Here is a 14,664-nt window from a genome sequence, read left to right as displayed (position 1 = left end):
GCTTTTTTTTTCACTTATCCTCTCCATTGTTATCCTTTGCTTTATTCTGGCCATAAACTTGCTCAAAGCCATGGGTTTCAGAAAAACGCATACAAATAAAGTTTGTTACATGCTACTCGAACTCTTAGAGAAGTTAACTGACCGGACCCAATTTGCTGAGAATGTTAGACTTAGGTGTTCTTTTGTCGATTTAAAGTGTAAAAAGATACGCTGCTTTATTTCATAGTTGATCCCACCCACTTTAGAACTTTGTGTAAGGGCATTATTAAAGAATTGGCATTTCGTTTTCGATTCTTCGAACTTACCAGTTATTTACTTTTTACAAATTACATACGACCGTCGATAAACACAAAACCTATGTGTGTAATTTGAAATAAAACAAACAAATTAAATCTCAAACGTAAATAACGTATAATCATTTTCTTGATTTTGAATTGACCTAAACAACGAATGTGTCCGGATTTTAAATGTGTGCTTTTATTAATTTACTTTGATTGTGCATCTCTTTTGTTGTAATTCAAATTGAATGTCAATTTGTTCCCATCAGGAGTCGCCGCCTTCTCTTCGAACCTTTCAGAGCGTATCGTTGCTATTCGTTTCTTTCGTTTGCAGATTTATGTCGTATCTTAAATGTTAAAAAGTTCATCCGTGTTAAAGGTTCTCTCCTTCAACAGTTGTGGAGGATTTATGTGTTCATTTTGATTGTATTCATCTTCACAGTCCTTAAAATAAAGCCTGTAAAACATACATCTTTTTTAATTATCCAACAGATATGTTTCTTCTGAAGACGCCAACCAACGGCAGTTGGAAGACGCCATTAGATCGCTGAGACGCCATAACAATACAGAAGGTGAGAGGCTATGTTTGACTTGTATCAGATGGGTAGTCTCGAAACCAAATTGTTGCGGTATATAACTCACCAATATTACCACGACAATTAAATAAATTAAATATAGGATAACACCGTTACGATCAATGAATATATTTCCCTACTGCAATAAAGTTTCTTAAAATATGAATATTTCTAGATAACTTACTGCTGTTTTGTCATACGTCTCGTGATACACGTGTTCGCACAAGACATGCTCAAAATTTTAACGGGCATTTAAAATAACAATTTGTGAGCTTTAGACAAATTCAATAAATACAAAAATGAACTAGCAAGCATATATTATATGATGATCATAAGTATTTGTTTTCAATTAAACAAAGTTTAATGATTTAAAACTATTAAAGATAAATAACTTTTTCAAAAGTTATCCGCCTTTAGCTAAACTGGTTGTGTATGTTTTGAGCAACTGAGTCAAGGGCATTACTGCTAATTAAGTTCACATGGGATATATACATGTATGACATTACTTACATTATAGGTTCCATGTTTTCTTCATGATTTTTGTATGTTAAAGCATATGTTTGTCGGGTAGGGTCAAGAATTAACGTACCCACAAAGATGCTAATAATATAGTGTTCACATGATTGTTCTGTTTCTCAATGTCATTATTTGCTTTTAGTTGAACCCTTTCCGTATTTAAATCCACGGTCTATCGAATATTATCCAATGCGTGTTAAATGGCATCATTTATAACTAAAACCAAGACAACGGTAGAAAAAAATATTTTGATAAAAAACTGTTTCTTTTTTAAGACATGCATAAAGGTATGTTTGTATTCAACATCCCTAGATATGAATGGAATGTGTTATTTTTTCTTTTACTTTTTAACTTTAGTATGACTGTTAGTTTCCTTACTTTAATAAGGTTTGCAGCAGTATATGTGTAAATCGTTTTCAAATAACATCTAGCAATTAATGTAAGCAAAAGGCTACAAAACCAATATGTATCGTGAACACTTCTAGGTATTTTACGACATCGCAAAAAAGATCTTCCGAATTGTCGCCAAGATGGAAATCTAGAATCATTTCCAGTTTGTGGGAAGTGACGCTTGGACCGGACGAAGTGTCCCAACGGAGGTGCAAGACGTTGTGGAAGGAACCATTGGGGTCCAGCCCAAAATTTTGACCATCCCTGATTTTGACAAATATTTTCTCAGGTATTTTTACAAGTGTTTTTCAAAACAGACTAGTATGCTCAAATCGCTCAGTCATATGTTTGCCGATTATTATTTTGATTCTTTTATCATTAAACAAAAGAGTCAAAGTTCATATTTCTCAGAGTCAATGGTCAAAACGATAGTCAAAGAAATTCATGTATTAGTATGCAGATGATGTGATTTTATTGAGATCTTATCGTTAATCGAATTGCTGTGGTACGAAAACAAACGAAACAAGACGCTATACGCACGGAATAAACTGATTATACTTTGATTGTATACATATTAGTCGTTTTCATAATGAGATTTATTGGTACTTGCTTAACACATTACTGTCAGATTTTGTTTTAATATGGATACATGAATATGAAACTTCTTGAAATTAAAACATTTATCTAATAATCACTTCTTTACAATCACATCAACAGAGATTCAATCAATTTTTCATACATTCACAACCCACACATTTAACGATGTTTACGTATACTACTATGTTTCCTCGTTTGCAGACTGCGTCCCAACACAAATACACGGAACCCGTGGTTTAAAATGTACTGGGAACAGATGTTCAAATGTTCCGTCGGCAACATCGTCGGCAACGCCGTCGGTCGTGATGTTTCCTATAAGAAGAATTTACTTACCTCGTGTGATCAGAACCTCGCTTTGTCCGAAGGTACATATATTAAGTGGAGATCAAAACGCACAATCTGCACGCAGAGTTGTCGTTCCTTGCTAGCACATACTATGCTGTGCTGTCGTTCCATTCTCGCACATACTATCTCTGCCATCACAAGAAAATCCTACCAAATTTGGTAGGATTTTTTGTGTTGAAGTATTATATTCTGACATTTTACTTTATATTTTGAAAATATTGAATAAGTTTAAGTTCATAATAAAAAAAATCCTAAATTTAAAAAAGTAAAAATAACAACGATACAATTATTGCACCACGTGGCTATGCAATCATCTCGTGGTTGTTTATGAAGGCAGGGATTTGATCCAGCTATGCTGATTCCAGTCAAATCTCTTCGCGGAGGTTGCTACACGCATAGACAAAATTGTCACACTCTACGAATCAAACGCAATGATAAGACTGTCAATAAACCGATTTATTGTGTTTCCCCATTCACTTATACATGTGTTTTCCCATAAACCGATGGATGTTGTTGCCGCACAACCGTTGAAATCGTTTTCACCATAAACTAATAATACAACTTAGTTTCCAATAAACCGATGAACTCTTTTTTCCCATACAGGTAAATACCAACGCAACCAGAACACGTACGCAACAATGGACGCTGTATATGCATTCGCTTACGCATTGAAAGAATGGCACAGAAGTTTATGTGGCCAGATGAAAGTTGTTTGTCCCGCTATGAATGAGGCAAAGCCCGAAGACCTCAGGCTTCAAGGATATCTCAAGAATGTAACTTTTAAAGGTACACTGTATGTATATATTTTTAACGCAATGTGAGTGTAATGAATGTGTAGTCCGTATAGTGAGAGAGTGGTCACAGGTCCGAGTTCCACAAGGGGTAGCATTATCAACGCCTAATGAAAAATTATGAATTTGAGCTTAAGTGAAATTAAATCTTTATAGCAAGGCACAACAGCGTGGTTGGAGTTTTATTCTTACATAAGAACATTTTAAGTTAAAGAATATAATTTTAATGCAAGTGAGAAGTTATTGACGCTACCAACTCCAATTTACTATCATGTAAACAGTTAACGACGGGACCTCGTGATTTGGGACAAGGGGAGGACATCGTGTGATAGGGTGGTATTAGCATCACTTCAAGAATCTTCATGTGAACAGATTTCCACAAGCATCAGATTGGGTGGACGATTGTGTCATCACTCATGTGCTTCCAGTTAGACGTGGCTATACATGTCACGTCACACTGCATTTTCTTCAAGATCTTCGTACCAGCTCACTAGAACTGTGGATCGCCGTGCAGTACTTCTCGTGGTACATGTGAACTCTAAGAGTGCATATGAATCGGAATATTTTGACGTCATCCAATGGTTAAACAACATATGAATGAAGCCTAAACAAATATTATAACAATATAAAACACAAAACAATGCCACAACAATAATACGTATGTACCTTTTATGGAAATGGTTGCTTACATCCTCTCAATCGCTCTGTCCTGTTGTGACGGTTAGGACTGTAAATTAAGTGCATGTGTATAAAGTACATTATTTACTTTTAAGAATCTCAATCCAATCCAAATTTGACTTGCACAACAATGGCAAATAAATACACAGGACTCATTTGAACAATGCATTCTGATAATACAATTATATCAACCTTATAAATTCACCCACAAGATTTAATAAACTGTCAGTGACAAAACTGGCATCTTTTCATGATGAAATCCTGCTGCCAATTGAGTAAGGCGGCAAACTTGGTGCAAGAGCAGATAATCAACATTGAACTCACGCCAATATATACAAGAAAGAGACAAAGGTTAAAAACAACCATACAAACAAGGGAGACGACTACACATATAATTTGTGACTGGTTACATCTTATTACAGTAAAGTATCGTTTTTTTTCATTTTGAATTGTATATGCCAACAAATTGTTATCTTTTATCGATAAAGTTAAATATACGTTGATCAAGAAGGCATTTTTATGCGAGATATGTATAGTTTACCTCCATGCGTGTGAAATCTAAAGAACGCTCCTACAGTGGGGATCGAACACATGACCACCCGGTCGCTAGGCAGACACCTTATCAATTACACCACGGCGACCTCAATTAAGTGACTTAGTTGTCGTTGAAAGCTTTAAGTGGTCGCTGCAAATTGTTGGTAAAAAAATAATTCCTTAAAATGGTATGCTAAACGGGAGTTCGGGTAGGTTATAACGGGGTTATGACTGCTATGGTTACCAGACATAATAATTTTAATATCGTTTGATTATTTTTGTGTAACATAATACTTTAGTTTCCATAAATCCTATTGAAAAACATTTCTGAATTCAAAAAGGAACGTTCTCTCCAAGCATTTACAAATTATCAAACATGTAGAAAACGACAAGAAAATTTCTCGACGGGGATACTTTTGTTCCGGCCAACACATAGAAAAGAGGCTCTTCAATATAGGGATGAATGTTAAAAGTGCAGACGATTTTTGATTTTTTTAAGCGAATATGGCTGTTGGACAATATATGACGTTTTAAGAAGATGATACATATTACGGATATACTTGATTTAAAGAGACATCTTTTCAGTCTAAAAACTTTGAAACCGAAAGTTTTCCTTTCATTATGTAGTGTAAGGTTTCAGACACAGCAGGTTTCAAGCTCAGCGCCTTCTGTGAAAACTGGGCTTGACGCATGTGGAAAGTGTCGTTCCAGACGAGTCTGTGAAGCCCGCTCAGGGACGACACTATCCATCGGTGAAAAGCATCGTCCTTGACTAGCCTGTGCGGACTGCACATGTTAATGCGAGACGACACTTTACGTCCATACATTCGACTTCAGATCCAGCAGGTTTCGAATTCAAGTTCAACAACAATGACGGCCCAGCCCGCTACAGCGTCATGCAGAACTTCCGGCACGAGTGGAGGGAGGTGGGAGACATTGCCGGTAGGTGTGAGCACAGGCGAAACAAATAGCCAAAACCTCAATATAACATGTTATTCTGCTTACAACTGCAATCCGCACACATAAATAATGTTCACTGTTTTACTGTCAAATGACGTAGTTTTTTATGTCATGACAACATTATTTTAGCGTTATTATCCAGTTTGAATACAAAAATAATCATTTGTTAGAATAAAATAAAAAGAAAATAAGATAGATTCGTTGGACTAAATTGAAGCTAGTTATGTGTTGGTGGCACCGATGCAGTTATGATTGATGAAATCATAATCTGTTCTTCTTTAAAAATTGATATTGCGGTTGTTTTTGTTATGGCTCTCGGTGAAAACTATTTCTAATTTACATTAATGCATGCATCCATTCGCTTGTTTTGTGCATTTTTAAACACTAAGTATATGTATGGGACTGTATTAGTTTACAAAAATGAGTACAATTAATCGATGGCATGAAATTTAATTTCATGGTATCAAAGCACTCCTGCATCGCACAGGTGATTTCACGCAAAATTTTTAATTTGAAAGTAAAATATGATTTGCAAGTTTTATTTCTTAAATAATATTCGTTACCTGCCGTTGTTGACTGTGGCGTTGTTCGGTCAACAGAAGTGTATGTATTCGTCGAAATACTAAAACAAGCTCTGACCACCTGATAATGTTGTGTGAGTTCAACCTATATTATCATACTTGCCGTTGTTTGGATAAGATAATCGTCGGCTGTTTCCGGGCAACACTATACGCTGGTTTGAAAATAACGAATCTCTCGGTTACCGAGCGTCCATGTGTTCGGCAGAGTGTCGGCCCGGGGAGGCGAAACTGCCGATTACAGGAAGGAGCTGCTGCTGGTCGTGCCACGCATGCGCACAGTTTGAGTATCTTCACGTGCGTTGTTTTTAATTTATGACGATATATGTGTAGTAGTAGTAGCAGTAGTAGTAGTTGTTGCTGCTGCTACTGCTGTGTCTGTTGTTGTTATTTCTCTACCTGCTTTTTAGAATGTGAAGATTTGTCTGCATAGTTCACTAATAAAATACTTATTGCTTTAACATAAAGATGATTGTCAGTTTTTTTCCGTACAATATATGACTCAATAGTCCTATTATTCCTTTTGACCATAAGTCATATTCCAGCGGAGCGATATAAGTACTTGTGCGCCACTCGTTTGTCAATTTTGAAATGGGATTTCTGCAAAATTTTGGAAAGTTGCATTAGCAAAAACATGCGTTTCTTTTGATCAGGAAGAAACCCAGACTTGCATCGCGTGCCAAGCCGGGACAACAACCAACCAATCAAAAAACGGCTGCGCGGACATACCGGAAAAAAGCATGAACATGCACAGAAAGTACGTAATCATTTTCATAGCGTTCGTCTGCCTTGGTATTGTTGTCACGTGTCTTATAGCAGTGTTGTTCTACTGGCATCGGTACACGCCTCTCATCATGGCTTCGGGGAAGAAACTGAGCTTCGTACTTCTATTCGGGGTGGTGCTTTCATACGCATCAACAATCGCGTTCGTCGCTTACCCAACGTCGACTTCTTGCACCTTCACCAGTGTGCTTCTCGGGTTAAACTACACTATTTGCTACGCCGCTATACTCGTAAAAACCAACCGGATTTACCGAGTATTTAACATACACACGAGTAAGCCCAAGAAAGTTACGTTCATAAGTGCTAAATCACAGTTGCTAATCACGACCGCGATAGTGTTCGTGGAGGTCCTAGTACTCGTTTTCTGGCTGATATTCGCACCGGCTGACGTAGTGTATGAACACCCGACTTCGCTGACAACGTGCGTGCGTGCGGCGACGCGCGCGGCCACTCGTACATCATTTCGCTCATCTACCTGCTGTTACTGATGATCGCGTGCGTCTACTACGCGGTGCGCACGCGTAAAACGCCCGACGGCTTCAACGAGACGCGCTACATCGAGTTCGGCTCCAACTCGTTCAGCATTCTCTGGATTGCCTTCATCGCCATGTACGTCTCCGTCTCGAACATTTTCCGACGTGTGGGGGCACTGTGCTTCTTTTCCGTCATGAACGCCACCATCACGCTGATCACCCTGTTCGTCACAAAGGCGTATGTTGTGCTGCTCAAGCCGCAGAAGAACACGCGCGAGAACGTCATGTCCCGTCGGCGCACGTGCAACAGTTACGAAAACGTAGACATACGCAACCTCAGCCGTATGACAAGCGCGGGTAAGTGAGCACCATCATCATATTTTTCATCGTCATAAGAAGTAGCAACAGCAGTAGATTCATAAGCATCTTGTTATTTTTATTCGGCGGCGCAATTTTTTAAATTCATCGTCCTAATTCTCTTACGCATTATTATGATCTTAAACATCATTATCATCATCGTCATTTTTTGAAACTTCAGAAATACAGCGCACTCGATTTAGCTTGTGTAACTGATAAAACGTGTATTTTAATTAGTTGATGGAACTACTTTTCCTGAATTCAATTATGTATTTGCGATAGTGTCATGGCTTCTTCCATTTCAATTATCAACTATAAGAAAACGATTATGATTAGTTGCAACAAATTGCTTTATTGTCGATGGTAAGCTTGGTTGAATAATTGTAGAGTTAATTAATTATATTTATACAACTAATGCTATAAATGATCACAGTTGATGTTGTTGTTGTTTTTATTTTAGTTTCAAACTGGCACTCCACACACCCTGTGGTCAGTTCCCAGACGTCGTCAATGATACATGGTCAAGTGCCGAAGAAATACGGACCCAACCTCCCAGTTTCACTTTCCGCCGTTAATCTTAACAACATTGGCAAATCAGTCGAAAGTCTTTACTCGGTAAAGTCCGTGGTTTCCGATCTGCCGGATCATCGACAATTCGCGAATGAGGACATACATCAATATCACGTACCTGTTCGGAAATCTACGGATTTAGGCGATTTAAGACTGAACGAGTTTATCGAGAAAAGTCGCATAAGTCATAAAAACGACTCCGTTGAGGACGCTGGTCCGGGGATCATTTCCGGTGGCGTCCCGAGGCGTTCACTCCGCTCATTCCGGTCCCGGAAGCAGCGGCACCGCACGATGAAGCGGACAAAGAGCCTGAACGCTGCTCACAATCCTACCATAGTGGTCACCTCGGCGTCAAACGAAGACATCTCTACACGGTTCAAGGTCATACATCTCTGACGAACATTTCGTCATTTGCATACACATGTTTCAACATTTGTCTTTGGTTGGTGATGTTAAGCGTTTACGTTTTTAATAACAATTCTATGCAATATGACTTTTTTTATTTAATGCTAAGTGTTGAAATATTCAACATAAACATCGGATTAGTAATTCTCTATAGAGTATCTTGCTATATCTCACCTCCTACAAAAATGACCTTATCCGATTGGCTTAGAGCGGTCACGTGCCCATGGTGTATTTTCCATACACCCTGAGTAATTTCCATACACCCCGAGTAATCGAGTAGTCGGTTGAGATATAATCGTTACACAGTTAGATGGTGTATGGGATATACACCCTCAGTACTTTCAAACCATACTCGAGCTTCGCTCTCGTATGGTATGAAATTACTGAGGGGGTATATCCCATTCATCATCAGTTACTAACAGTGTAACTAATAATACATAGGCTTGATATGGACTACTTTTTTAAATGTAAAATTCAGTGTAACTATAGTTTTGATGCATGTCTTGTAACTGTCTTTGTAGTAAATCATCAAAAGGCAGTAAAGATCAATAGCAGTTAATGTTTAAAATGAAGTTACAAGTCGCAAATACTTATCAACAGTCAATCTTGATTAATATTCAAATCACAACATGCCTGCAAATTAATATTGCTTTGGTGTTTCCTAAGTCGCCTTGGGGCGAATTTAATAACAACCGATGTCCGGGGGGTAAAACTATACAAATCCATCAGAAAAGAAGCTGTTAATCTTTGTATAAACGTTATTGTAAAATCTTAAGTATTTTTCTGTCCGGTCCTTCGCTCGGCGTTGCATTATTCGCCATGTTGTTTTCCATGCCACGTTTCAACCCCAATAACGTTGACATTTTGGAAAGAAAAGAGACGATAACAAGTTACACCTATGAGTAATCACTTTCCCAATACGCTTCTACCGCATATCTTCAACAGTTCCGCATTTTAAAAAGCATAAATCTATATAACCATCCCATTAAGAAAACACATATAGGTTTCAATTTTGTGCGACTGTGACCTTGTTGTTGTGTACGGGCACCAAGAAGGTCATGGTCGTTATGTTTATCGGTGATGTCAGTAGCAGCCTATTCGTTATGTTTATCGGTGATGTCAGTAGCAGCCTATACAAATGACGTTTTAATCGACGGCAAATATTCGTTCAATCCTCACACTGAAGTTTTGTTTAACCAGTTACTTCAATTCATATTAAAGAAAAAATAGCACGTGTATAGCACGTCTGAACAGTTACTTATATGAAAATAATAATCACAAAAATTTACTGAAAAGCAAATATGTTCGGTTGAAGGGAAACACCGTCAAATATTTTCAGAGTTAAATTAGCAAACTTACACATTTTATTGTATACATACTCATTTCCTCCATGTATTAAGAACAAAATTGTGTTATTACTCCGAAAGCAAACAAATATCGTCTTTGTAATAAGGAGTTAATTCATTAAGTATCTTTGTTTTACACACATATAGTGTCGCCTCAAACCCTCGGGCTTCCATCTTAAAGGAAGTTGTCTTTGTTTTGTGCTTTCCATATTTCATCTACATGTATTTGTTCTTGATATGTTTGGAGAATGTGACGCACATTTCTGTTTTTGTTGTTTCATACTTATTATGCTATGAATTGTGTTTGTTGTAATAATGCCATTGGACATGATCATGTTAATGAATACCATATCTTCTTTTTTTCTCTTTTTTTACAAAAATGCATATATTCGTAAAAACAATTTTGTTCGGTTTCTGTCTCACAATTATATAATTTAAGAGACATGACGTAAAATTTCCAAATACGTAATTTAAAATACCTTTTCACACTGCTAGTACTGAAATTTGTGATTAAGACCATGCAAAAGAGACGTATGAGTTGAAATGGTGCATGCGTATGAACGTAATTGAATCAAACACAGTCAAGTAATACATGTTAATGTTAAAACCTATTTATTTGCCCTAGTATGTCGAGTATTAACATATTATGTGTGGATGTAATTAACATAGTTTTGCACTGTCGTTAGGCGATCATTTTGAGGAGTTCTACAGTACAGTACAGGAATTTCCATAATTATCTGACGTCGCTTCAGGATGTTTAATTTCTCCGCGAATATTTTGTCCGCCATAGACAGGTTATTTTTCTGTTTTCTTCGTAGTTTTCACAACCCCTTTTCTTCTGAGCACCTTAATAAGCTCTTGATGGTCGCGCTGTTTCTTTTCCTTAGAATGTCAAATAAAAAGGAAAGGTCTAACATAAAATATTGCATTTTCTGCTTGCATGAATAATGTTTACGAATCATCTATCTGCAATTCACGTAACGCATTATTATTTTAACAAAAAGGATTATTTCAACTGCCATATCTACCACATTGTTTGTAAACTAAACGATAAAAAATGTAGATTTTTCACAAATATATATTCTACCATTATAATAAGTGTAATATTATAATAATTATATCGATGGAATCAGCAAGACCTATAAAACTCTTTAGACATGATAAACCGGTTTATGATACACCGCCTAAGCAGAATTCACCAACTTACGTCTACGAACCTTCGCGTTTGAGCGAAACCCCCTTCACCCCCACCACCCCCCCCCCCCCGTCGCTACAATATTGTGATCACAGCAACAAATTGTTTTGGCCTTGTTTAGATTATTACGCGCTTATTTGTAGCAACAGGCGCTGAACCGAATTGCAGTGTAACTAGTAGCTTTGCAACGGACACTTTAAGACCAGGGTCGTCTCGTAAACTCGTAAACGGGGTTCCGCTAGTGTCTCGCACGATCATCGTTAACTCAAATGACTAGTCTGTTGGGGGGGATATAAGGACAAAATCCCGGTGGTCTTGATACAATGAGCCAAATCATACGAAAATGGTGCTTATGCGATCGATGTTCGAGACCATTGTCCTTCTTGTCGGGAGCTACCATGTCCGTCAATGAGACGACGAAACCTTGTGTGACCTTGTAACGCACATGGTTGCTCCTGTTCAGGCTGTATATTTCTTGCAGAGTGTGTGCATTTCGAAGTTAATGTATTTCCGAGCTTGAGTTATCATTAAGTGTGGATCCGGATCGAGAGGCGATCATTCCTAATTAATTCACACTGCTCACATGTCTTCACTTATTGGGTTTTAATTGAAAGTTATGCACATTTGGTCTTGGGCTGTGTATGTAAATGTGTGTGGGGGGGGGGGAGGGGGAGGGGTTCATTAGTATTCCTAGCAAACCCAACCTGTCCGAACAAACCAAACTCACAGTGGTCGGAAACCATGATTGAACCGGGTTTGGCTAGGTGAGAAGCGCGGGTACCAGTCACAGTGCAAGAGACACAGCCCAATACTTGCAGAGGAGGCTCTTCTTCTACTTATGAAGTCTATATGCTATCTATGACCAAAACGTGAATTGGTAACATATGGAAGATAGAAATCTATGTAAAAAGTACTCACCCAGTGCTGATATACTTATTTAAAAAAGAAGAAAAATCTGCCCCGATTAAAAACCTTTCCTAAGCTAATGCGATAAATAACATTATATGTGTGTGTTTTTGTTTTCTGTTTAATGCCGGTGTAAATCATTAGCACTCCAAACACAATAAAATATGTATCATTCACAGGTGGTTTCGTCGACGGCCAGGGCGGTGGAGTTGCTGAAGGACTGTCGAAAGTGTTCATGGTTACCAACCTGTGCCCTAATGAGTACCCTAACCTGAGCTGGTGCAGTCAACAGGGCAACAACGGGGTCAACCAGTACGGCTACGGATGGCACTTTGACCTCGAAAACGGCGTTAACCAGATTACCGGCATGGGCTGGAACAACCCGGAAGTGACGTGGGAATGGACCGACTGCGATGCCGGTCACGCCCAAGACGGCCGCACACCCAGTAACAGCATGTATCACACATGCTAGTGCGGACAGCATGGAAAAAAGTAACACTTCTGTGATAGATCGTGTTTCTTTGTAAATAAAATATGAAAACCGAAATATGTGTTTTGACCAAATTCTGCTGGATGCATGCAATCTTTACATGCGTTTTCACTTCCTTGAAAATTAGTATGGTACACATCAGGCGTAGCAAAATACAAGAAGAAAAAAGGTACAAATAAACGCAGAGCAAAACCAACCCATATCTTTATGCTAAATTGTAAACACATGCTGTTCCGACAGACGAAGATCGCAATCCACCACAAATCTTAACAGATGCGAATAGTCATTCATTGCAGATAAAAACCAACGCAGTTCGTAAGTTTCTTCAAATCCAATACAACGTAGTTCGTAATCTACCAAAAATTATAACAAATGCACATTAAAAGTAAATGAAGATCAACACAAACGTACACCTTCAATTACGGAAGATATAAATAAATACAGAGTGTTTTTCAAACGGAATCAATTACGAACTGTATCTGATTGCGGCTCAAAACAAGCACGTATTTAATTGCATACAGACTAAGGAAAATGTATGGCAAGCGGTTCGACGCATAATCCCAAGAAACTAGGTTTCTCAGAATGAGAACCTAGGTTCTCATGAGAACCTAGGTTTTCAAATGAGAACCTAGGTTCTTGTGAAAACCTAGAATACCAAACGAGAACATAATTTCTCAGAATGAGATCCTAGGTTCTCATGAGAACCTAGGTTCTCATGAGAACCTAAGTTCTATGTGTCTATGAGAACCTAGGTGCTCATGAAAAACCTAGTTTCTCATGAGAACCTAGGTCCTCAAGCGTAAACTAAGGTTTTCAAATGAGAACCTAGGTTCTCGTGAAAACCTAGGTTCTCATGAGAAACCTGGTTTCTTGGGATGTCATAAACCTAGTTTCTTGGGATTATGCTTCGAACCGCTTGCCATAATTAACCTCCAGTTGTCTCCCATTGCTTGGTACACGCTGGCGGCATATGTGTAAAATGATAAGAAATAGGCTTGAAACCGTGAATGTAAAGTAATCGGTCGACATTGTTCTGAACACGTTAATAAAAATTAAACTGTTCATAAAATACATCTTTAATTGTAAATATTATTTTGAGACTAATAATTGAAACAAATTCAGATCAATCGTTACATAATACATTGTTACAACATTAAATGATTTTCAGATATTCAGTTCCCTTGTTCGGGCCTCAAACGACTGTACGGTACAGTTTTCTATTTTATGTATGTCCGTGATATAGTAAGCAATCATTATGGTATAAATAAAAGTTTTATCTCTATTGATAATGTGTAATAATGTATTATTCAATCGTAAGATATCGGCAAGAAACTTCAACACTGCAAGAAAAACTTATGCACTAAAGACTTTGCAAACATATTTCAAAAACTTGAGATATCTGCAAAAATAAAGTTCTTAACGGCGTGTTTTCATTCTGTCCAGCCCGTGTGTAATCATATGTGAACCCCATTGATCCTGCGCCCTGAATAATATTAGTCCCGTATTCCAAACGAGCAAGTTTACGCCGTCCGACGCGTAATTCTGAAAACCTAGGTTCTCAGAGAACCTAGGTTCTCAGAGAACCTATGGTTCCCAAATAACAACCACGGATATGGCAAGCAGTTCGACGCATAATCCCAAGAAACTAGGTTTTTCATGAGAACCTAGGTTTTCAAATGAAAACCTAGGTTTTCATGAAAACCTAGGTTCTCATTTGAAAACTTGGGTTCTTGAAGCCATTTGCAATCTTCAAGCGAGAACCTAGGTTCTCATTCTGAGAACCTAGGTTCTCATGAGAAACCTAGTTTCTTGGGATTATGCGTCGAACCGCTTGCCATAAAAATGCATATAATAAGGTATCGAGATCCTAACACAAACGTTACGTCGTTGCAGACTA

General features: G+C 38.0%; 2 protein-coding genes across 2 annotated transcripts in view; both read left to right on the top strand.

The window, feature by feature from the left end:
* LOC127842193 (metabotropic glutamate receptor-like) overlaps nucleotides 1-2,701 on the top strand; it is an 8,146-nt gene extending 5,445 nt beyond the window's left edge. Inside the window, exons 7-9 of the mRNA XM_052371552.1 lie at nucleotides 771-850; nucleotides 1,855-2,048; nucleotides 2,558-2,701. Coding sequence (XP_052227512.1) covers nucleotides 771-850; nucleotides 1,855-1,937 — 163 coding nt within the window. The 3' untranslated portion in view covers nucleotides 1,938-2,048; nucleotides 2,558-2,701. The remainder of the gene's footprint in view (nucleotides 1-770; nucleotides 851-1,854; nucleotides 2,049-2,557) is intronic.
* A 650-nt stretch (nucleotides 2,702-3,351) lies between these two features.
* On the top strand, nucleotides 3,352-12,593 carry LOC127842618 (uncharacterized). The gene is made up of 7 exons (XM_052372203.1): nucleotides 3,352-3,487; nucleotides 3,774-4,591; nucleotides 5,542-5,646; nucleotides 6,364-6,539; nucleotides 6,896-7,855; nucleotides 8,316-8,806; nucleotides 12,457-12,593. Exons 5-7 carry the CDS (start codon nucleotides 7,513-7,515, stop codon nucleotides 12,550-12,552), a joined length of 930 nt encoding a protein of 309 aa, XP_052228163.1. The 5' UTR covers nucleotides 3,352-3,487; nucleotides 3,774-4,591; nucleotides 5,542-5,646; nucleotides 6,364-6,539; nucleotides 6,896-7,512; the 3' UTR covers nucleotides 12,553-12,593.
* Nucleotides 12,594-14,664: the final 2,071 nt, after the last annotated feature.

This window comes from Dreissena polymorpha, chromosome 8, assembly GCF_020536995.1.
Source record: "Dreissena polymorpha isolate Duluth1 chromosome 8, UMN_Dpol_1.0, whole genome shotgun sequence".
Taxonomy (NCBI): domain Eukaryota; kingdom Metazoa; phylum Mollusca; class Bivalvia; order Myida; family Dreissenidae; genus Dreissena; species Dreissena polymorpha.
Note: the sequence above shows the minus strand (reverse complement) of the source record. Positions and strands in the feature narration are given on the sequence as shown.

Coding starts and splice junctions, on each gene's coding strand:
- LOC127842618 (XM_052372203.1), top strand. CDS start 7,513: ATGATCGCGTGCGTCTACTACGCGGTGCGCACGCGTAAAACGCCCGAC. Junction 7,856..8,315: donor CAGCCGTATGACAAGCGCGG/GTAAGTGAGCAC, acceptor TTTTTATTTTAG/TTTCAAACTGGCACTCCACA. Junction 8,807..12,456: donor ACATCTCTACACGGTTCAAG/GTCATACATCTC, acceptor TATCATTCACAG/GTGGTTTCGTCGACGGCCAG.